Source organism: Salmo trutta, chromosome 30 (genome assembly GCF_901001165.1).
Source record: "Salmo trutta chromosome 30, fSalTru1.1, whole genome shotgun sequence".
Lineage (NCBI taxonomy): Eukaryota > Metazoa > Chordata > Actinopteri > Salmoniformes > Salmonidae > Salmo > Salmo trutta.
Genome location: NC_042986.1, coordinates 34,530,643 through 34,555,234, shown reverse-complemented (window position 1 = coordinate 34,555,234; position 24,592 = coordinate 34,530,643). Strand labels below are relative to the sequence as shown.

The 24,592-nt window shown below is 49.0% G+C and overlaps 1 protein-coding gene across 1 annotated transcript in view; it reads left to right on the top strand.

Moving 5' to 3' along the window:
- Nucleotides 1–222: 222 nt before the first annotated feature.
- Nucleotides 223–24,592, top strand: part of LOC115168911 (ERC protein 2-like) — a 332,236-nt gene continuing 307,866 nt past the window's right edge. The window contains exons 1-3 of the mRNA XM_029724430.1: nucleotides 223–375; nucleotides 12,391–13,333; nucleotides 22,953–23,792. Of these exons, the coding sequence (XP_029580290.1) occupies nucleotides 12,650–13,333; nucleotides 22,953–23,792 (1,524 nt within the window). The 5' untranslated portion in view covers nucleotides 223–375; nucleotides 12,391–12,649. The remainder of the gene's footprint in view (nucleotides 376–12,390; nucleotides 13,334–22,952; nucleotides 23,793–24,592) is intronic.

The following is a 24,592-nucleotide window of genomic DNA, read 5'->3' as shown; positions in this document are numbered from 1 at the left end:
TGTCGAACCTTCTTGTAGTCTGGGGTTGATTTTTGTCTGTTGGTTTATCTAAATCTCTTGCAAGGATGAACAATAATATCCTTCTACTTTCTACCATATACATTAAACTCAATGACCAAATGTGGCTGTATTTCCTGCCACACCAGTCGACTAGCTTTCATTGTGCTCGTCCCATCGACTACGCTCACGGCGTTACCTCCATCTCCAATCATCGCTGTCCCTTTAATTGTCCCCGCCGCCGTGGGAGAGAGTTTGCGCGTGCTTGTGGCGGACAGCAGGAGAGGTCGACGGAATGCTGGGACTGTGGAGCTCGCGCAATGGACTTGGACACGAGCTGGGCTTTCCGGTGATGGAGAAGGACCGGTGTGTTGGCGGGTAAGAGAGCCTACTTCTACGAACACCGTCTTGATTTTAGGGCACCTTTAAAAAAAATAGATGATTCAAAATGCGTTGTTTTTGTGACTGAGAGGCTTAATTCTTATGTAATGTAGAGATATATACAGCCACGGATAGGAGAAGTCGCTTAATCCCCCTGCCCGTGGTCGCACATAGTTTCTACCCTGCGGGGTCTGACACGGGCTGGGTGGAATATATCTAGGACCGTGACTGTCTCATTAGGCCCAAGTGTTTCCACTTCTGAAGGGATATTAGACAGGTTGTTGGATTGAGAGCCGTTACATCTCTCATCAAGCATCACCCAGCATCATGCCAAACGTGTTGTAATATAAACTGGAGCAGTTTCCCCCGCGCTACTGCTGTGGTCAACTCAGAGACGGAGAATGACTTATTCTGTGGGGTGTAACAAAGCTATGTGTAGCTGAAGAACTTTGGGAATATTGTGATTTTCTTTTGGATCGATATAGGAAGTGATTTCAGCATCGTCCATCAACCCAAAATGATAGAAATTTGACTGACATGTCATGGTGCGTAAACTTCCTTCGCTCTGGGTAGAATTGACACAAGCGCCCAGTATCGGGAAGGGGATTTCAGTTTTTCTTCAATATAATGTCCTTTTTGATGTTGCGGATCACATTAGCTTCCAACAGGTTTATTTACGATACTTTAGCACAAAGCTAACCTTTGAATGTTAGATTTTTTTCAAAGACAATTGATTCACTCTTGTTTCGCGTGTTATCGGATGGAGTCTAGGAAAACACTATAAACTAAATGTTTAATATTGAGTTCTATGATACTGGTTTATGATTATAATATATTATGTAGGGTCGATTGCTGTCAGATAGCGTTTATTGTCTCTCATCCATTGATGGAAAGCGGATTGACAACTCGTGAGATTGACACATATCTAAACCAATGGTCTAGCCGTAGATTACCTCAACGCCCGATCTTCTTAGATAAGAGGAGGGATTTCTGGCATGGATTTGCATAGTATCCGCTTTCCTTTTCAGAGGAAAAACGCAAAACCGACCTTCGATCTGTGTCAAAGCGGAAGCAGCTGAGCTGTGAGGGCACTTTCAACCGTGCTGAAACGCAGTGTTTTGCTTCTTTTAAAAACGGACAGTAGGACCTGGGGGATGTTGGTACTTAAGTAAAATACTTTAAAGTACTATTTAATTCGTTTTTATGGGGGTATCTGTACTTAACTATTTATATTTTTGACTACTTTTACTTCACTAAATTCCTAAAGAAAATATTGTACTTTTACTCCATACACTTTCCTTGACACCCAAAAGTACTCATTACATTTTGAATGCTTAGCAGGACAGGAAAATAGTCAAATTCACGCACTTAACAGAACATCCCTGGTCATCCCTACTGCCTCTGATCTGGTGGACTCACTAAACAGAGAACATCCCTGGTCATCCCTATTGCCTCTGATCTGGCGGACTCACTAAACAGAGAACATCCCTGGTCATCCCTACTGCCTCTGATCTGGCGGACTCACTAAACACAACATGCTTTGTTTGTAAATGTCTGTATTTTGGAGTGTGCCCAAGGCTAACCGTAAAATAAAAACAAGATGATGCTGTCTGGTTTGCTTAATATAAGGAATATGAAATGATTTTTACTTTTAATACTTAAGTATATTTTAAACCAAATACTTTTAGACTTTTACTTTGTAAAATTATACTCGAGTATCTTCATTTTTACTCAAGTATTACAATTGGGTACTTTTTCCACCACCGGTAGCCTACTTTTTATGTTAGCAGCTGTTTTTTTCTCTCTCTCAATGCCAAATATTTTCTTGGAATAGTAGAGAAAGGGACATTTATCAACGAGCACACACAATTAAAAACTAACTTTCACTCCACCCACAAGGCAAGAAATCGTTCAAATTTTCTCTCTCCTTGCTTACCCTGTCTAATCCATTTCTCTCCTCACTTACCCTGTCTCCATCTCTCTCTCCTCACTTACCCTGTCTCCATCTCTCTCTCCTCACTTACCCTGTCTCCATCTCTCTCTCCTCACTTACCCTGTCTCCGTCTCGCTCTCTCTCTCTCCTTGCTTACTGTCTCCATCTCTCTCTCTCCTCACTTACCCTGTCTCCATCTCTCTCTCCTCACTTACCCTGTCTCCATCTCTCTCTCCTCACTTACCCTGTCTCCATCTCTCTCTCCTCACTTACCCTGTCTCCATCTCTCTCTCCTCACTTACCCTGTCTCCATCTCTCTCTCTCCTCACTTACCCTGTCTCCATCTCTCTCTCCTCACTTACCCTGTCTCCATCTCTCTCTCCTCACTTACCCTGTCTCCATCTCTCTCTCCTCACTTACCCTGTCTCCATCTCTCTCTCCTCACTTACCCTGTCTCCATCTCTCTCCTCACTTACCCTGTCTCCATCTCTCTCTCTCCTCACTTACCCTGTCTCCGTCTCGCTCTCTCTCTCTCCTCGTTTACCCTGTCTCCGTCTCGCTCTCTCTCTCTCCTCGTTTACCCTGTCTCCGTCTCGCTCTCTCACTCTCCTCGTTTACCCTGTCTCCATCTCGCTCTCTCTCTCTCCTCGTTTACCCTGTCTCCGTCTCGCTCTCTCTCTCTCCTCGTTTACCCTGTCTCCGTCTCGCTCTCTCTCCTCGCTTACCCTGTCTCCGTCTCGCTCTCTCTCTCTCCTCGCTTACCCTGTCTCCGTCTCGCTCTCTCTCTCTCCTCGCTTACCCTGTCTCCTTCTCGCTCTCTCTCCTTGCTTACTGTCTCCATCTCTCTCTCTCCTCGTTTACCCTGTCTCCGTCTCGCTCTCTCTCTCTCCTCGCTTGCCCTGTCTCCGTCTCTCTCGGTCTCTCCTCGCTTACCCTGTCTCCGTCTCTCGCTCTCTCCTCGCTTGCCCTGTCTCCGTCTCGCTCTCTTTTTCTCTCTCTCCTCGCTTTCCCTGTTTCCGTCTCTCGCTCTCTCTCCTCGCTTGCCCTGTCTCCGTCTCGCTCTCTCTCTCCTCGCTTACCCTGTCTCTGTCTCTCTCTCTCTCTCTCTCCTCGCTTACCCTGTCTCCGTCTCTCTCTCTCTCCTCGCTTACCCTGTCTCCGTCTCGCTCTCTCCTCGCTTGCCCTGTCTCCGTCTCGCTCTCTTTTTCTCTCTCTCCTCGCTTTCCCTGTTTCCGTCTCTCGCTCTCTCTCCTCGCTTGCCCTGTCTCCGTCTCGCTCTCTCTCTCCTCGCTTACCCTGTCTCTGTCTCTCTCTCTCTCTCTCTCCTCGCTTACCCTGTCTCCGTCTCTCTCTCTCCTCGCTTACCCTGTCTCTGTTTCTCGCTATCTCTCCTTGCTTACCCTGTCTCCGTCTCGCTCTCTCTCCTCTCTTACCCTGTCTCTGTCTCTCTCTCTCCCCCTCTCTCTCCTCTCTTACCCTGTCTCCGTCTCGCTCTCTCTCTCTCCTCGCTTACCCTGTCTCCGTCTCGCTCTCTCTCTCTCCTCGCTTACCCTGTCTCCGTCTCGCTCTCTCTCTCTCCTCGCTTACCCTGTCTCCGTCTCGCTCTCTCTCTCCCTCCTCACTTTCCCTGTTTCCGTCTCTCGCTCTCTCTCCTCGCTTACCCTGTCTCGCTCTCTCTCTCTCCTCGCTTACCCTGTCTCCGTCTCGCTATCTCTCCTCGCTTACCCTGTCTCGCTCTCTCTCTCTCCTCGCTTACCCTGTCTCCGTCTCGCTCTCTCTCTCTCCTCGCTTGCCCTGTCTCCGTCTCGCTCTCTCTCTCTCCTCGCTTACCCTGTCTCCGTCTCGCTCTCTCTCTCCCTCCTCACTTTCCCTGTTTCCGTCTCTCGCTCTCTCTCCTCGCTTACCCTGTCTCGCTCTCTCTCTCTCCTCGCTTACCCTGTCTCCGTCTCGCTATCTCTCCTCGCTTACCCTGTCTCGCTCTCTCTCTCTCCTCGCTTACCCTGTCTCCGTCTCTCTCTCTCTCTCCTCGTTTACCCTGTCTCCGTCTCGCTCTCTCTCTCTCCTCGTTTACCCTGTCTCCGTCTCGCTCTCTCTCTCTCCTTGTTTACCCTGTCTCCGTCTCGCTCTCTCACTCTCCTCGTTTACCCTGTCTCCATCTCGCTCTCTCTCTCTCCTCGTTTACCCTGTCTCCGTCTCGCTCTCTCTCTCTCCTCGTTTACCCTGTCTCCGTCTCGCTCTCTCTCCTCGCTTACCCTGTCTCCGTCTCGCTCTCTCTCTCTCCTCGTTTACCCTGTCTCCGTCTCGCTCTCTCTCTCTCCTCGCTTACCCTGTCTCCGTCTCGCTCTCTCTCCTCGCTTACCCTGTCTCCGTCTCGCTCTCTCTCTCTCCTCGTTTACCCTGTCTCCGTCTCGCTCTCTCTCCTCGCTTACCCTGTCTCCGTCTCGCTCTCTCTCTCTCCTCGCTTACCCTGTCTCCGTCTCGCTCTCTCTCTCTCCTCGCTTACCCTGTCTCCGTCTCGCTCTCTCTCTCTCCTCGCTTACCCTGTCTCCGTCTCGCTCTCTCTCCTCGCTTACCCTGTCTCGCTCTCTCTCTCTCCTCACTTTCCCTGTTTCCGTCTCTCGCTCTCTCTCCTCGCTTACCCTGTCTCGCTCTCTCTCTCTCCTCGCTTACCCTGTCTCCGTCTCGCTATCTCTCCTCGCTTACCCTGTCTCGCTCTCTCTCTCTCCTCGCTTACCCTGTCTCCGTCTCTCTCTCTCTCTCTCCTCGTTTACCCTGTCTCCGTCTCGCTCTCTCTCTCTCCTCGTTTACCCTGTCTCCGTCTCGCTCTCTCTCTCTCCTCGTTTACCCTGTCTCCGTCTCGCTCTCTCACTCTCCTCGTTTACCCTGTCTCCATCTCGCTCTCTTTCTCTCCTCGCTTACCCTGTCTCCGTCTCGCTCTCTCTCTCTCCTCGTTTACCCTGTCTCCGTCTCGCTCTCTCACTCTCCTCGCTTACCCTGTCTCCGCCTCGCTCTCTCTCTCTCCTCGCTTACCCTGTCTCGATCTCTCTCTCTCCTCGCTTACCCTGTCTCGCTCTCTCTCTCTCCTCACTTACCCTGTCTTGCTCTCTCTCTCTCCTCGCTTACCCTGTCTCCGTCTCGCTATCTCTCCTCGCTTACCCTGTCTCCGTCTCGCTCTCTCCTCGCTTACCCTGTCTCCGTCTCGCTATCTCTCCTCGCTTACCCTGTCTCCGTCTCGCTCTCTCTCCTCGCTTACCCTGTCTCGATCTCTCTCTCTTCTCGCTTACCCTGTCTCGCTCTCTTTCTCTCTCCACGCTTACCCTGTCTCGCTCTCTTTCTCTCTCCTCGCTTACCCTGTCTCGCTCTCTTTCTCTCTCCTCGCTTACCCTGTCTCCGTCTCGCTCTCTCCTCGCTTACCCTGTCTCCGTCTCCCTCTCTCTCCTCGCTTACCCTGTCTCCGTCTCTCTCTCTCTTCTCGCTTACCCTGTCTCCGTCTCGCTCTCTCTCTCTCTCCTCTCTTACCCTGTCTCCGTCTCTCTCTCTCTCTCCTCGCTTACCCTGTCTCCGTCTCGCTCTCTCTCTCTCTCCTCGCTTACCCTGTCTCCGTCTCCCTCTCTCTCCTCGCTTACCCTGTCTCCGTCTCTCTCTCTCTCTCTCTCCTCGCTTACCCTGTCTCCGTCTCTCTCTCTCTCCTCGCATACCCTGTCTCCGTCTCTCTCTCTCTCCTCGCTTACCCTGTCTCCGTCTCTCTCTCTCTCCTCGCTTACCCTGTCTCCGTCTCTCTCTCTCTTCTCGCTTACCCTGTCTCTGTCTCTCTCTCTCTTCTCGCTTACCCTGTCTCCGCCTCGCTCTCTCTCTCTCTCTCCTCGCTTACCCTGTCTCTGTCTCTCTCTCCTCGCTTACCTCGTCTCCGTCTCGCTCTCTCTCTCTCCTCTCTTACCCTGTCTCCGTCTCGCTCTCTCTCTCTCCTCTCTTACCCTGTCTCCGTCTCGCTCTCTCTCTCCTCGCTTACCCTGTCTCCGTCTCCCTCTCTTTACTCTCTTACCCTGTCTCCGTCTCCCTCTCTTTACTCTCTTACCCTGTCTCCGTCTCGCTCTCTCTCTCTCCTCTCTTACCCTGTCTCCGCCTCGCTCTCTCTCTCTCCTCGCTTACCCTGTCTCTGTCTCTCTCTCCTCGCTTACCCTGTCTCCGTCTCGCTCTCTCTCTCTCCTCTCTTACCCTGTCTCCGCCTCGCTCTCTCTCTCTCCTCGCTTACCCTGTCTCTGTCTCTCTCTCCTCGCTTACCCTGTCTCTGTCTCTCTCTCCTCGCTTACCCTGTCTCCGTCTCGCTCTCTCTCTCATCGCTTACCCTGTCTCCGCCTCGCTCTCTCTCTCCTCGCTTACCCTGTCTCCGTCTCGCTCTCTCTCTCTCCTCGCTTACCCTGTCTCTGTCTCTCTCTCCTCGCTTACCCTGTCTCCGTCTCGCTCTCTCTCTCTCATCGTTTACCCTGTCTCCGTCTCGCTCTCTCCTCGCTTACCCTGTCTCCGTCTCGCTCTCTCTCTCCTCGCTTACCCTGTCTCCGTCTCTCTCTCTCCTCGCTTACCCTGTCTCCGTCTCGCTCTCTCTTTCTCTCTCCTCGCTTACCCTGTCTCCGTCTATCTCTCTTCTCGCTTACCCTGTCTCCGTCTCGCTCTCTCTCTCCTCGCTTACCCTGTCTCCGTCTCGCTCTCTCCTCGCTTACCCTGTCTCCGTCTCGCTCTCTCTCTCCTCGCTTACCCTGTCTCCGTCTCTCTCTCTCCTCGCTTACCCTGTCTCCGCCTCGCTCTCTCTCTCTCCTCGCTTACCCTGTCTCTGTCTCTCTCTCCTCGCTTACCCTGTCTCCGTCTCGCTCTCTCTCTCTCCTCTCTTACCCTGTCTCCGTCTCGCTCTCTCTCTCTCCTCTCTTACCCTGTCTCCGCCTCGCTCTCTCTCTCTCCTCGCTTACCCTGTCTCTGTCTCTCTCTCCTCGCTTACCCTGTCTCTGTCTCTCTCTCCTCGCTTACCCTGTCTCCGTCTCGCTCTCTCTCTCATCGCTTACCCTGTCTCCGCCTCGCTCTCTCTCTCTATGCTTACCCTGTCTCCGTCTCGCTCTCTCTCTCTCCTCGCTTACCCTGTCTCTGTCTCTCTCTCCTCGCTTACCCTGTCTCCGTCTCGCTCTCTCTCTCTCCTCGTTTACCCTGTCTCCGTCTCGCTCTCTCCTCGCTTACCCTGTCTCCGTCTCGCTCTCTCTCTCCTCGCTTACCCTGTCTCCGTCTCTCTCTCTCCTCGCTTACCCTGTCTCCGTCTCGCTCTCTCTTTCTCTCTCCTCGCTTACCCTGTCTCCGTCTATCTCTCTTCTCGCTTACCCTGTCTCCTTCTCGCTCTCTCTCTCTCTCTCCTTGCCTACCCTGTCTCCGTCTCGCTCTCTCTTTCTCTCTCCTCGCTTACCCTGTCTCCGTCTATCTCTCTTCTCGCTTACCCTGTCTCCGTCTCGCTCTCTCTTTCTCTCTCCTCGCTTACCCTGTCTCCGTCTATCTCTCTCCTCGCTTACCCTGTCTCCCGCTCTCTCTCTCTTCTCGCTTACCCTGTCTCCATCTCGCTCTCTCTCTCTCCTCGCTTACCCTGTCTCCGTCTCGCTATCTTTACTCTCTTAGCCTGTCTCCGTCTCCCTCTCTTTACTCGCTTACCCTGTCTCCGTCTCTCTCTCTCTCCTCGCCTACCCTCTCTCCGTCTAGCTGTCTCTTCTCGCTTACCCTGTCTCCGTCTCGCTATCTCTCCTTGCTTACCCTGTCTCCGTCTCGCTCTCTCTCCCTCTCTCTCCTCTCTTACCCTGTCTCCGTCTCTCTCTCTCCCTCTCTCTCCTCTCTTACCCTGTCTCCGTCTCGCTCTCTCTCTCTCCTCGCTTACCCTGTCTCCGTCTCGCTCTCTCTCTCCTCGCTTACCCTGTCTCCGTCTCGCTCTCTCTCGCCTCGCTTACCCTGTCTCGCTCTCTCTCTCTCCTCGCTTACCCTGTCTCCGTCTCGCTCTCTCCTCGCTTACCCTGTCTCTGTCTCGCTCTCTCTTTCTCTCTCCTCGCTTACCCTGTCTCCGTCTCGCTCTCTCCTCGCTTGCCCTGTCTCCGTCTCGCTCTCTCCTCGCTTGCCCTGTCTCCGTCTCTCTCTCTCTCTCCTCGCTTACCCTGTCTCCGTCTCGCTCTCTCTCCTCGCTTACCCTGTCTCGCTCTCTCTCTCTCCACGCTTGCCCTGTCTCGCTCTCTCTCTCCTCGCTTACCCTGTCTCCGTCTCGCTCTCTCCTCGCTTGCCCTGTCTCCGTCTCTCTCTCTCTCTCCTCGCTTACCCTGTCTCCGTCTCGCTCTCTCTCCTCGCTTACCCTGTCTCGCTCTCTCTCTCTCCACGCTTACCCTGTCTCGCTCTCTCCTCGCTTGCCCTGTCTCCGTCTCGCTCTCTCCTCGCTTGCCCTGTCTCCGTCTCTCGCTCTCTCTCCTCGCTTACCCTGTCTCGCTCTTTCTCTTTCCTCGCTTACCCTGTCTCCGCCTCGCTCTCTCTCTCCTCGCTTACCCTGTCTCCGTCTCGCTCTCTCTCTCTCCTCGCTTACCCTGTCTCTGTCTCTCTCTCCTCGCTTACCCTGTCTCCGTCTCGCTCTCTCTCTCTCCTCGTTTACCCTGTCTCCGTCTCGCTCTCTCCTCGCTTACCCTGTCTCCGTCTCGCTCTCTCTCTCCTCGCTTACCCTGTCTCCGTCTCTCTCTCTCCTCGCTTACCCTGTCTCCGTCTCGCTCTCTCTTTCTCTCTCCTCGCTTACCCTGTCTCCGTCTATCTCTCTTCTCGCTTACCCTGTCTCCTTCTCGCTCTCTCTCTCTCTCTCCTTGCCTACCCTGTCTCCGTCTCGCTCTCTCTTTCTCTCTCCTCGCTTACCCTGTCTCCGTCTATCTCTCTTCTCGCTTACCCTGTCTCCGTCTCGCTCTCTCTTTCTCTCTCCTCGCTTACCCTGTCTCCGTCTATCTCTCTCCTCGCTTACCCTGTCTCCCGCTCTCTCTCTCTTCTCGCTTACCCTGTCTCCATCTCGCTCTCTCTCTCTCCTCGCTTACCCTGTCTCCGTCTCGCTATCTTTACTCTCTTAGCCTGTCTCCGTCTCCCTCTCTTTACTCGCTTACCCTGTCTCCGTCTCTCTCTCTCTCCTCGCCTACCCTCTCTCCGTCTAGCTGTCTCTTCTCGCTTACCCTGTCTCCGTCTCGCTATCTCTCCTTGCTTACCCTGTCTCCGTCTCGCTCTCTCTCCCTCTCTCTCCTCTCTTACCCTGTCTCCGTCTCTCTCTCTCCCTCTCTCTCCTCTCTTACCCTGTCTCCGTCTCGCTCTCTCTCTCTCCTCGCTTACCCTGTCTCCGTCTCGCTCTCTCTCTCCTCGCTTACCCTGTCTCCGTCTCGCTCTCTCTCGCCTCGCTTACCCTGTCTCGCTCTCTCTCTCTCCTCGCTTACCCTGTCTCCGTCTCGCTCTCTCCTCGCTTACCCTGTCTCTGTCTCGCTCTCTCTTTCTCTCTCCTCGCTTACCCTGTCTCCGTCTCGCTCTCTCCTCGCTTGCCCTGTCTCCGTCTCGCTCTCTCCTCGCTTGCCCTGTCTCCGTCTCTCTCTCTCTCTCCTCGCTTACCCTGTCTCCGTCTCGCTCTCTCTCCTCGCTTACCCTGTCTCGCTCTCTCTCTCTCCACGCTTGCCCTGTCTCGCTCTCTCTCTCCTCGCTTACCCTGTCTCCGTCTCGCTCTCTCCTCGCTTGCCCTGTCTCCGTCTCTCTCTCTCTCTCCTCGCTTACCCTGTCTCCGTCTCGCTCTCTCTCCTCGCTTACCCTGTCTCGCTCTCTCTCTCTCCACGCTTACCCTGTCTCGCTCTCTCCTCGCTTGCCCTGTCTCCGTCTCGCTCTCTCCTCGCTTGCCCTGTCTCCGTCTCTCGCTCTCTCTCCTCGCTTACCCTGTCTCGCTCTTTCTCTTTCCTCGCTTACCCTGTCGCTTTCTCCACTCCTCCATCTATTTCTGTCTCCCTCACTCTCTGTCTCCTCTCATTCTCTATCTCTCTATGTGGTTATACAGTGTCTCCCTCACTCTCTGTCTCCTCTCATTCTCTATCTCTCTATGTGGTTATACAGTGTCTCCCTCACTCTCTGTCTCCTCTCATTCTCTATCTCTCTATGTGGTTATACAGTGTCTCCCTCACTCTCTGTCTCCTCTCATTCTCTATCTCTCTATGTGGTTATACAGTGTCTCCCTCACTCTCTGTCTCCTCTCATTCTCTATCTCTCTATGTGGTTATACAGTGTCTCCCTCACTCTCTGTCTCCTCTCATTCTCTATCTCTCTATGTGGTTATACAGTGTCTCCCTCACTCTCTGTCTCCTCTCATTCTCTATCTCTCTATGTGGTTATACAGTGTCTCCCTCACTCTCTGTCTCCCTTCATTCTCTATCTCTCTATGTGGTTATACAGTGTCTCCCTCACTCTCTGTCTCCTCTCATTCTCTATCTCTCTATGTGGTTATACAGTGTCTCCCTCACCCTCTGTCTCCTCTCATTCTCTATCTCTCTATGTGGTTATACAGTGTCTCCCTCACTCTCTGTCTCCTCTCATTCTCTATCTCTCTATGTGGTTATACAGTGTCTCCCTCACTCTCTGTCTCCTCTCATTCTCTATCTCTCTATGTGGTTATACAGTGTCTCCCTCACTCTCTGTCTCCTCTCATTCTCTATCTCTCTATGTGGTTATACAGTGTCTCCCTCACTCTCTGTCTCCTCTCATTCTCTATCTCTCTATGTGGTTATACAGTGTCTCCCTCACTCTCTGTCTCCTCTCATTCTCTATCTCTCTATGTGGTTATACAGTGTCTCCCTCACTCTCTGTCTCCTCTCATTCTCTATCTCTCTATGTGGTTATACAGTGTCTCCCTCACTCTCTGTCTCCTCTCATTCTCTATCTCTCTATGTGGTTATACAGTGTCTCCCTCACTCTCTGTCTCCTCTCATTCTCTATCTCTCTATGTGGTTATACAGTGTCTCCCTCACTCTCTGTCTCCTCTCATTCTCTATCTCTCTATGTGGTTATACAGTGTCTCCCTCACTCTCTGTCTCCCTTCATTCTCTATCTCTCTATGTGGTTATACAGTGTCTCCCTCACTCTCTGTCTCCTCTCATTCTCTATCTCTCTATGTGGTTATACAGTGTCTCCCTCACCCTCTGTCTCCTCTCATTCTCTATCTCTCTATGTGGTTATACAGTGTCTCCCTCACTCTCTGTCTCCTCTCATTCTCTATCTCTCTATGTGGTTATACAGTGTCTCCCTCACTCTCTGTCTCCTCTCATTCTCTATCTCTCTATGTGGTTATACAGTGTCTCCCTCACTCTCTGTCTCCTCTCATTCTCTATCTCTCTATGTGGTTATACAGTGTCTCCCTCACTCTCTGTCTCCTCTCATTCTCTATCTCTCTATGTGGTTATACAGTGTCTCCCTCACTCTCTGTCTCCTCTCATTCTCTATCTCTCTATGTGGTTATACAGTGTCTCCCTCACTCTCTGTCTCCTCTCATTCTCTATCTCTCTATGTGGTTATACAGTGTCTCCCTCACTCTCTGTCTCCTCTCATTCTCTATCTCTCTATGTGGTTATACAGTGTCTCCCTCACTCTCTGTCTCCTCTCATTCTCTATCTCTCTATGTGGTTATACAGTGTCTCCCTCACTCTCTGTCTCCTCTCATTCTCTATCTCTCTATGTGGTTATACAGTGTCTCCCTCACTCTCTGTCTCCTCTCATTCTCTATCTCTCTATGTGGTTATACAGTGCGTGTGTGGGTGTAATTAGGGGTTGCCTAGACACAGAGAAAGCTTTTCAGTATAGAGTAGAGGCCCACTCCCACTCTGAACCCAATATCACAGGATTCCTGCCTGCTTAGACCTAAGATCTCACTTCTCAATCGAAATAACACTGTTCTCTCAGGGGTGATATTGTCTGTGCTGGTGTGATTTTGTTGATTGGCGCCATGTCTTTTCTCTTCCTCTTTCCATGTATTTTTATTTCCCTCCCTCCCTCTCCCTCCCTCCTGCTCTCTTTCACAGTATCCATGGTACCCTCCAGTGTTGCAGTGAGCTCCAGAATAGTGACCAGCCTGTGTGAGAGATCAGCAGCCTGCTGTGTTGGAACTGTCTCCAACCACCAGTGACAGAGATGAATGGCAGTGAGTAAGACAAATCCTAGTCCAAAAACATAAGGATCCCCGAGGACAAGAAAGACGCCACCTCGTTAGACACTTCTTTTTATTTCTGACCATGTAGCTGCCATGTTTCCACATTAGAATCCAGCCGTCATCAGAGCAGGATGCATGACAGTGCCAGGAGCACTGGGCATGGAGAGGGCAGCTCCGCACGATCAACTAAGTTACAGAAGAACCCGAAGCAGGGGTACCGTAAACTGGGCGTGGCTAGTGGGTCAGGGTCAAAGTCGGCCGGGACAGGGTCAGGGGGTAAAACCTTGTCTATGGAGAACATCCAGTCCCTGAACGCAGCCTATGCCACCTCCGGCCCCATGTACTTAAGTGACCGCGATGCCTTGGCCTCCTCCGGTGGCTACCCTAAAGGAACCATGACTCTGGGCCGAGCCACCAGCAGGACCTCCTACACGGGCCGGACCACAGCCATGGGCAGCAGCCCCAACATCACCACCACATCAGACAGCCAGGGCTATGGGGACCAGAGCCACACCCAGCACCTCCAGGCAGGGGGGCCCTCAGGGCTGCTGAGGCAGGCTGGACGGGGTGGAGAAGGAGGGGGAGAGGACATCCAGGCTCAGCTCAGGGAGCTGCAGAGAGAGAATGAACTGCTGAGAAGAGAGATGGACGGAGGGAGGGATGGGAGAGAAGAGAGGATGAGCTCTTCTGTCAACAGTAGAAAGAACTTCTGGAGCCCGGAGGTGAAAAGTCGAGACAGAGGGATGAGGAAAGAGGAGGGAGCCCTTACATCCATCCTGAAGGAACAGAAGTGGGCCTCTCCAGAGGAGGACCAGGTGAGAATAACTGGGGGAGGGAGGGAAGTAGGCTTGATGAAGGCCCATGATGGTCTTAACATGGGGACAAAGCATCCACACTGTCTGCCTGGAGGTTTCTGTGTAGAAATGAATAATGTATCCCAATGGGTTTCTGGGTGGTTTTTAGACAGATATACACCACCGTTCAAAAGCTTGGGGTCACTTAGAAATGTCCTTGTTTTTGAAAGAAAAGCAAATTTTTTTGTCCATAAAATAACATCAAATTGATCTGAAATAGTGTAGACATTGTTAATGTTGTAAATGACTATTGTAGATGGAAACGGCTGATTTCTGTTGGGGACCCCTTCCCGCTCTGATCCCGTTACCGGGATTTATTGACAAGATACCATGGCGGGAAATTCAAAACTGCAAGAATCTAATCATTTCAATTTCTCAAACAATCAACTATTTTTCACCATTTGAAAGATAAACATCTCCTAAATCCAACCACATTGTCCGATTTCAAAGAGGCTTTACGGCGAAAGCATAAAGTTATGTTAGGAGAGTACATTGAAAATAGCTGTGTGTAATGTTTTGTCAATTCAAAGACAGGCGTCACCAAAAGCAGAAAACCAGCTAAAATTATGCACTAACCTTTGACAATCTTCATCAGATGACACTGCTAGGACATTATGTTAGGCAATACATGCATTTTTTGTTCCATCAAGTTCATATTTATATCCAAAAGCATTTTACAGTGGCGGTGAAATTCAGATTTTTTTTTCCCTCAAATGCTTCTGGTAAATCAGCGTTACAATTTACAAATTACTATTCGAAAACATTGGGAAATTATAATATTGTCATTCAAAGAATTATAGATTAACATCTCGTAAATGCTACCGCATTGCCAGATTTCAAAATAACTTTACTGGGAAATCACACTTTGCAATAAACGGGGTGCTATGCTGAGAACAATAGGCTAGGCTAGGCTATACAGGTTAGCACCATCTTGGAACCATCTAATATCAATAATACTATTGTAAATATTCCCTTACCTTTGATTATCTTCATCAGAAGGCACTTCCAGGAATCTTCCAGGAATCCCAGGTCCACAACAAATGTTGTATCTTTCGACAAAGTTCATAATTTATGTCCAAATAACTCCAAGTTGTTCCATGTTGTTAGCACGTTCAGTAGCCTACTCAAAATGTAGGGCGGGGGGGGGGGGGGGAGTCACGACGAAAAGTAAAAAAATATATATATTTACGTTCGTTCAAACATGTGAAACGTTGTTTAGCATCAATCTTTAGGGCCTTGAGAACGTGAAACGGATACATATTTCAACAGGACCTCTCCTGTGTCTTGATAAACGTTTGAAATACAAAGTCTCATCTCACATGAACGCGCATGTGCGCGCAATAATGAAGTGACGACATCCCAGGGACGTCAACTTCCCTTCCTTGTCATCCGGTCTCTGTTCATCATAGACGCTTCAAACAACTTTATAAAGATCGTTGACATCTAGTGGAAGCCGTAGGAAGTGCAAAATGAATCCTTTGTCACTGTGTGTTCTATTAGCAATGACTCGAAAATAGTACAGCCACAAAATTTTAATTTCCTGCTTGTATTTTTCTCAGGTTTTTGCCTGCCATATGAGTTTTGTTATACTTACAGACACCATTCAAACAGTTTTAGAAAATTCAGAGTGTTTTCTATCCAAATGTGTTAATAATATGCATATCCTAGCTTCTGAGTTGGTGTAGGAGGCAGTTAAAAATGGGCACATATTTTTTTCAAAATTCTCAATACTGCCCCCTAGCCCCAACAGATTTTAACGAAATATCTACATAGGTGTACAGAGGCCCATTATCAGCAACCTTCACTCCTGTGTTCCAATGGCACGTTGTGTTAGCTAATCCAAGTTTATCATTTTAAAAGGCATTAGAAAACCCTTTTGCAATTATGTTAGCACAGCTGAAAACGGTTGTCCTGATTAAAGAAGCACGTTGAGACTGGTGTTTTGCGAGACGGAGACAGGGTAAGCGAGGAGAGAGAGACGGAGACAGGGTAAGCGAGGAGAGAGAGAGAGAGAGAGAGAGACGGAGACAGGCTAAGAGAGTAAAGAGAAGGGTAAGCGAGGAGAGAGACTTGTGAGCCGTCTGTTTCTCAAACTAGACACTCTAATGTACTTGTCCTCTTGCTCAGTTGTGCACCGGGGCCTCCCACTCCTCTTTCTATTCTGGTTAGAGCCAGTTTGAGCTGTGAAGGGAGTAGTACACAGCGTTGTACCAGATCTTCAGTTTCTTGCCAATTTCTCGCATGGAATAACCTTCATTTCTCAGAACAAGTATAGACTGACGAGTTTCAGAAGAAAGTTATTTGTTTCTGGCCCATTTTGAGCCTGTAATCGAATGCACAAATGCTGATGCTCCAGATACTCAACAAGTCTAAATGGCCAGTTTTATTGCTTCTTTAATCAGGACAACAGTTTTCAGCTGTGCTAACATAATTGCAAAAGGGTTTTCTAATGATCAATTAGCCTTTTAAAATGATAAACTTGGATTAGCTAACACAACGTGCCATTGGAACACAGGAGTGAAGGTTGCTGATAATGGGCCTCTGTACGCCTATGTAGATATTCCATTAAAAATTATCCGTTTCCAGCTACAATAGTCATTTACAAGATTAACAATGTCTACACTGTATTTCTGATCAATTTGATGTTATTTTAATGGATTTTTTTGTTGTTGCTTGTTCTTTCAAAAACAAGGACATTTCTAAGTGACCCCAAACTTTTGAACGTGGTGGTGTATATAAAGACCGTGTGCTAAAAACACTCTCACTCTGTTACCATGGGAACATGTCCAACAGGCTGGCATTCTAGCAGCTATAAAAGTCAGTTCTTCTGTGAAGTTAGAATGAAGGGAGGAGAGGTTCTATATACTGCTCTCTGGTCTGTCTGTCTTCTCTCACTTTCACCCACTCTTTCCTTCTCCCTTTCACTCTTTCCTTATCACAGAGGTGTGTTTTATTAGGCTTAGCTTCTTCTCCCTCACACAGCTGTGAGGCCTCCTCTCCATACCTTTTTTAGCTCGGTCTCACACTCTTACACTAACTGTCCACTAACTGCACCACTGTGCTTTTACACTGGCGTGCACACACACACACACACACACACACACACACACACACACACTGTTTTTCCTCATCTCACTCAGATAAAGAACAGAGAAACATTGAGCCCACAGGGGTGAACCTTATGTATTTTCATTAATAGTGACTGTGAATACAGAACCATTCTACAGACAGCTTCCTTTGGGGTTGGATGGAGCAATTCAGCCTTGCTGCTTTAACTACCCCATACCCACACGCTTTTCAATGTATTCACTTACTGTACATTTGATAATAACTACTCTGATGCCATAGATAGCACATACTGTACACCGTAGCCTGCACATTATCCTGAAGACATGTCCTTACATAACCTGAGAGGGGTGGGGGGTCAGAGGGTGAGACAGTGATTTAATATATGTGTTTTTTAACCTTTCTTTTTATTATTGTGTTTCTTTGTAAAGTCTTTAGGGTGGATGGATACCACTAGGCATGATCCAAACATCATCATTGTTTGTATTCAGAACACAGCAGTGTGTGCTGTGTTTAGGGAAAAGGGGATACCTAGTCAGTTGTGCAACTGAATGCATTCAATTGAAATGTGTCTTCCGCATTCAACCCAACCCCTCTGAATTAGAGAGGTGCAGGGGGGTTGCCTTAATCCACATCCACGTCTTGGCGCCCGGGGAACAGTGGGTTAACTGCTTTGCTCAGGGGCAGAGCGACAGATTTTCACCTTGTCAACTCGGGGATTCGATCCAGCAACCTTTCAGTTACTGGCCCAACGCTCTAACCCGCCAGGCTACCTGTTCACTATGATGACAGATTATATAGCTGTTCTTTAGCAGAACTGATCGATATCAGTAGACAGGAATATTGGTGATATTGAGGTTTTGTTGTTCTGCAGTCAGTACAATCCTCTTTAACAAACACACATGGTAGGATCAATACACTCTAATTGAGGAGGCCAGACAGCGGTAGCACCCTTTATTGATTCCTCTCTAAACTTGTACTTCTCTTCCCTCGACCTTCTGACTTAACTTTTAGTTTCTAGTAATATGTTGTCGTCACGACAGAAGCCACTATTATCTATTGTCTGCCAAAGTTTCTCTGCCCTCTCCCTCTCTCATCCTTTTCCTCCCTCCTCTCTTTTGCTTTTTCTCTCCTCTTGTTCTCTCCATTCTTGTTACTTCTCTCCCCCCTCTCTGTATTCTCCTTCCCTCGTCTCTGGAGATAGTCAGAGGGAGACCGGTTGTGAGACAGGGAAATATTAGCATTAAAAAGGTCCTCCTTCACTCAAATGGCGCTGGAGGGGATGGCTGCTGTTTTTTGGGCTCTTAACCAACCGGTTTATGGGCTCTTAACCGTGCTATTTTGTTGGTTTTTTCACATTGTTTGTAACCTATTTTGTACATAATGTTGTTGCTACGTCTCTTATGACCGAAAAGAGCTTCTGGAAATCAGAACAGCGATTACACACCTTGAACTGGACAAAGAATTTTTCTTTAACGAGTCGGACGAGAGGGATTTACTCCAGACACCCGAGAACGGTCATCCTGATTACAGGCCTTCCCTGTGGCTCAGTTGGTAGAGCATGGTGTTTGCAACGCCAGCATGGTGTGTGCAACGCCAGGGTTGTGGGTTCGATTCCCATGGGGGGCCAGTACAAAATTTTTTAAAAAAATGCATGAACTGAAATGTATGCATTCACTACTGTAAGTCGCTCTGGATAAGAGCGTCTGCTAAAATGTAAAAATGTAAATGTAAGGCCCTCATCCCTGTCAATCACTGGAGAGACGCAGGTATTGCGGAAGGAGGTTGGGGTGTGAGGATATGGCGGCGAGCGGCTAATCTGCCTTTACCATCGGTACTATTGGCCAACGTACAATCGTTGGATAATAAAGTGGACGAACTACAAGCACGCATATCCAACCAAAACTATAATATCTTATGTTTCACCGAGTCGTGGCTGAACGAAGACATGAATAACATACAGCTGGTGGGTTATACACTGTATCAGCAGGATAGAACAGCAGCCTCTGGTAAGACAAAGGGTGGCGGTCTATGTATATTTGTAAGCAACAGCTGGTGAACGATATCTCAAGGTTTTGCTCGCCTGATGTAGAGTATCTCATGAAAAGCTGTAGACCACACTATCTACCAAGAGAGTTTTCATCTATGTTCTTCGTAGCTGTCTATTTCCCATCACAAACCGATGCTGGCACTAAGACCGCACTCAATGAGCTGTATACGGCTGTATACGCTCATCCAGAGGCAGCGCTCCTAGTGGCCGGGGACTTTAATGCAGGGAAACTTAAATCCGTTTTACCTCATTTCTACCAGCATGTTAAATGTGCAACCAGAGGAAAACAAACTCTAGACCACCTTTACTCCACACACAGAGACGCGTACAAAACTCTCCCTCACCCTCCATTTGACAAATCTGACCATAATTATATCCTCCTGATTCCTGCTTACAAGCAAAAACTAAAGCAGGAAGTACCAGTGACTCGGTCAATAAAGTGGTCACATGAAGCAGATGCTAAGCTACAGGACTGTTCTGCTAGCACAGACTGGAATATGTTTCGGGATTCTTCCGATGGCATTGAGGAGTACACCACATCTGTCACTGGCTTCATCAATAAGTGCATCGATGACATTGTCAGTACAGTCACCCACAGTGACTGTACGTACATACCACAACCAGAAGCCTTCCATGCTCGCTTCAAGGCAAGTAACACTGAAACATGCAGGAGAGCATCAGCTGTTCCGGATGACTGTGTGATCACGCTCTCCGTAGCCGATGTGAGTAAGGCCTTTAAACAGGTTAACATTCAAAAGGCTGCAGAGCCAGACGGATTACCAAGAACTGTACTCCAAGAATGCGCTGACCAACTGGCAAGTGTCTTCACTGACATTTTTCAACCTCTCCCTGTCTGAGTCTGTAATACCAACATGTTTCAAGCAGACCACCATAATGCCTGTGCCCAAGAACTCCAAGGTAACCTGCCTAAATGACTACCGACCCGTATCACTCACGTCTGTAGCCATGAAGTGCTTTGATAGGCTGGTCCTGGCTCACATCAACACCATTATCCCAGAAACCCTAGACCCACTCCAATTTGCATATCGCCCCAACAGATCCACAGATGATGCAATCTCTATTGCACTCCACACTGCCCTTTCACGCCTGGACAAAAGGAACACCTATGTGAGAATGCTGTTCATTGACTACATTTCAGCATTCAACACCATGGTGCCCACGAAGTTCATCACTAAGCTAAGGACTAAACACTTCCCTCTGCAACTGGATCCTGGACTTCCCGACGGGCCGCCCCCAGGTGGTAAGGGTAGGTAACAACACATCCGCCACGCTGATCCTCAACACGGGGGCCCGTCAGGGGTGTGTGCTCAGTCCCCTCCTGTACTCCCTGTTCACTCATGGCTGCATGGCCAGTCATGACTCCAACACCATCATTAAGTTGTGGTAGGCCTGATAACCGACAACGACGAGACAGCCTCTAGGGAGGAGGTCAGAGACCTGGCCGTGTGGTGCCAGAATAACAACCTCTCCCTCAACGTGATCAAGACAAAGGAGATGATTGTGGACTACAGGAAAAGAAGGACCGAGCACGCAACCATTCTCATCGACGGGGCTGTAGTGGAGCAGGTTGAGAGTTTCAAGTTCATTGGTGTCCACACCACCAACAAAGTAACATGGTCCAAGCACACCAAGACAGTCGTGATGAGGGCACGACAAAACCTATTCCCCCTCAGGAGACTGAAAAGATTTGGCATGGGTCCTCAGATCCTCAAAAGGTTCTACAGCTGCACCATCAAGAGCATCCTGACTGGTTGCATCACTGCCTGGTATGGCAACTGCTCAGCCTCCGACTGTAAGGCACTACAGAGGGTAGTGCGTGTGGCCCAGTACATCACTGTGGCCAAGCTTCCTGCCATCCAGGACATCTACATTTTACATTTTAGTCATTTAGCAGACACTCTAATCCAGAGCAACTTACAGTAGTGAATACATACATTTCATGCATTTGTTTTTTTGCACTGGCCCCCCGTGGGAATCGAACCCACAACCCTGGCGTTGCACACACCATGCTCTACCAACTGAGCCACAGGGAAGGCACCAGGCGGTGTCAGAGGAAAGCCCTAAAAATTGTCAAAGACCCCAGCCACCCTAATCATAGATTATTCTCTCTGCTACCGCATGGCAAGCGGTCCCGGAGCGCCAAGTTTAGGTCCAAGAGGCTTCTAAACAGCTTCTTCCCCCAAGCCATAAGACTACTGAACATCTAGTCAAATGACTACCCAGACTGTTTGCATTGCCCCCCCCCCCCACCACCACTCTTTTACGCTGCTGCTACTCTCTATGCATAGTCACTTTAATAACTCTACCTACATGTACATATTACCTCAACTAACCGGTGCCCCCGCACATTGACTCTGTACCAGTACTACCTGTATATAGCCTCCACACTGACTCTGTACCAGTACTACCTGTATATAGCCTCCACATTGACTCTGTACCAGTACTACCTGTATATAGCCTCCACATTGACTCTGTACCAGTACTACCTGTATATAGCCTCCACATTGACTCTGTACCAGTACTACCTGTATATAGCCTCCACATTGACTCTGTACCAGTACTACCTGTATATAGCCTCCACATTGACTCTGTACCAGTACTACCTGTATAGTATATAGCCTCCACATTGACTCTGTACCAGTACTACCTGTATATAGCCTCCACATTGACTCTGTACCAGTACTACCTGTATATAGCCTCCACATTGACTCTGTACCAGTACTACCTGTATATAGCCTCCACATTGACTCTGTACCGGTACTACCTGTATATAGCGTCACTATTGTTATTTTACTGCTGCTCTTTAAGGTATTAGGTCTTTTTCTTAACTGCATTGTTGGTTAAGGGCTTGTAAGTTAGCACTTCACTGTCTACACCTCTTGTATTCGGCACATGTGACATAACATTTGATTTGATTTGAAGACTTGTTTTTCACCATCTGTTTGTGTGAATGTGTTGGTGTGTGTGTACTCTGTGTGTGTGTGTGTGTGTGTGTGCGTGTAGTCTGTGTGTGTGCGTGCGTGTAGTCTGTGTGTGTACTCTGTGTGTGTGTGTGTGTACTCTGTGTGTGTGTGTGTGTGTACTCTGTGTGTGTTGTGTGTGTGTACTCTGTGTGTGTGTGTGTGTGTACTCTGTGTGTGTGTGTGTGTGTGTGTACTCTGTGTGTGTGTGTGTTGGTTCTGCTCCGGTATTCACTGTCAACTGTACGTTCTAACATCTCCTCGTACACCCCGTCGCAGTGTGTCTGTGTGTTCCTCGTTCTATGATGGGAGAAGTGTTCCAACTGACGTCGTTCAGACAGTTTGAGCTTCCTGTCTGTCTGTGTGTTCCTAGTTCTATGATTGGTTGAAGTGTTCCAACTAATGTCGTTCAGACAGTTTGAGCTTCCTGTCTGTCTGTGTGTTTTTAGTTCTATGATGGGAGAAGTGTTCCAACTGATGTCGTTCAGACAGTTTGAGCTTCCTGTCTGTCTGTGTGTTTTTAGTTCTATGATGGGAGAAGTGTTCCAACTGACGTCGTTCAGACAGTTTGAGCTTCCTGTCTGTCTGTGTGTTCCTAGTTCTATGATGGGAGAAGTGTTCCAACTGACGTCGTTCAGACAATTTGAGCTTCCTGCATAGTTGAAAGTATTTATTTTGTTCATCATTCTTGTAGGCTTTGTATTTGATAGCTTTTTTGTATGTGTTAAAGTTGAATGTTTTTGTATTTGTGTGAAAACTGTGTGTGCGGGTCTGTAACAAGTAGCTGTTTTTGCCATGGCTTCTAGCGAGCCTGTTTTTCTGTTTTTTCCCCAGTAAAGCTATGATGTGACAGTTTGAACTCAGTAAAGTAAGGGTTGTTAAGTTGAACTGAGCCTTGTGCCCACAGAGCCATCATCCTTCCTGTTAGAGTGGTGTCACCCGGTCTGGCCCTGTGTTCTGTCTTTATGACTGGAAGTGTCGCCATCTACTGGAGTGTGTTGACATTGCATTTATGTGTGAATAATGACAGAGATTCAATCAACTCTAAAATGCTATAGTAGAGTATTGAAGATATGCAGATCCTTACCTTTGATTATAAATGTAATGATTGTATACTTTAGCTAAAAGTGCTTAATTTAGCCAGCAGGGAATGAGTGTGTTCTGTTTCATTTTGCTTTTTACTTTTTAAAACAGTTTATTTTTTACTTCACCATATTATGCTGCAGGTTTGGGAACCTAGAAGAAAAAGGTGTTTTCCTGAGTTTGCTCCTATCCTTTTGTGTTCAGCTGTGTGTGTGTGTCATTGTCCTCCTTGTGTTTCTGTGTCTTCCCTGTGTATCTCTTCCTTTTAATGGCTACCTCTCTGTCTCTCTCTTTCCCTCTGTCTCTCTCCCTCTCTCTCTCTCTCTCCCTCTCCCTCGCTCTCCCCCCCTCTCTTCTCTCTCTCTCTCTCTCTCTCTCTCTCTCTCTCTCTCTCTCTCAGCACCTCCAGTTGTCAGTGCATGGGCTACAGGAAGAGCTGAGAAGTCATAGAGAGATGAACAGTCGTCTGCAGCAAGAGAACTCGGGATCTCACACAAACATCTCCACTCACACCGGCTCGAACCGAGAACTCCATATTGAGGACCACCGGGCTGGCATCAGCCCTGGACACAGTCCTGGTCTGGGCCCCAGTCACCTCCACAGCCCTGGGCAAAGACATAGCCCCGGCCCTGGTCTAGGAGTCAGCCCCAGACACAGCCCCAGTAACACCTACAACCATGGGCCCAGAAACAGCCCTGTCCATCCCCATAGCCCTGGGTACAGCTCCAACGTCAGACACCACCAAGCTGACATCCACAGCCCTGGGTACAACTCTGGGCCTGGCCCCAGACACAGCCCTGCTAACACTCTCATCCCCTTGTCTAGAAAGAGCCCCAGCCACCTCATCCACAGCCCTGGCCGTTGCCTCAGCCCTCCCAGCAGCCCATGCATGGTCCCTGGGTGCGATGGCTTCTCCTCTCCCCCTCCCCTGGATCTGACGGAGGAGAACTTCAGCCGGCTGCAGTCAGATCATGAACGGCAGGGCAAGGAGCTGTACCTGCTGAGGAAGACCCTGGAAGAGATGGAGCTGAGGATTGACTCCCAGAAACAGACGCTGGGGGCCAGGGACCAGTCTATCCAGAGGCTGCTGGAGATGATCCAGGGAGGAGGGAGGGGTCAGAGAGGCGAGAGGTCAGAGATAATCACCATGGCAACAGCACGCGAGGAGGCGGAGTACCAGGTGTGTCATCTGGAGGAGCAGCTGGACCAGAGGGAGAAAGAGAACCTGCATCTGAGAGAGGTGTGTGTTTCTTTGTGTTTGTCACTATAGCTCAGTGGTTCCCAAACTTATTTTGGCCCACCACCCCATTTTGATACATAAAATGTCTTGCCACCATGTGAAAAAACAATTATGTAATTAACAGCCAATGTTCACTTTTTAATTTGGTGCTATGGCAGTCAATTCAAAAACATTTTAACAGTGTTTCTGATTGTCTTCTCAACTCACCATCACATACTTTTAATGTGGTGCTATGACAGTCAACTGCAAATGAGTCTGACATAATGCATCTCATCTCACCACCACTAATGACATGCGTGTGCTTGAGGCATGTCGCATCAGAGCTTCTCAAAGTCGGGGGGCGTGGTCGACAGTGCGCACCTCATCTCTGCTGTCACATCCAACCTGGATGGATATTTGGTTTTAATGCAGACGAGAGCACTGAATCCAGCTTCACACAGATATGAGCTGATGAAGGGTACCATGAGTTTCATGATGCTTTCAAGACAAGGCCAAATCATGACGTCAGTGATCTTCAGGTCGGAAAGTATGATCTCTAGAAAGAGGCCCTAGTTCCCGAGTTGGAATTCCCAGTTGGATGACCATTCAAAAGATTTTTCCCATTGGGTCCTTGTTTTTTTCCTGAGTTACTAGTTCGGAAGTCTGAGATTTCCAAGTTCCCAGTTGTTTTGAACGTGGCATTAATGACAGGGAGACGGCATGAGTCAGGAACTAAAACTCCTCCTTAGTGACCCATGAATGCATTCGGTCACATGACAGCTCAATCAGCTGTTTGATTTCACTTAACGGCATGTCAACTG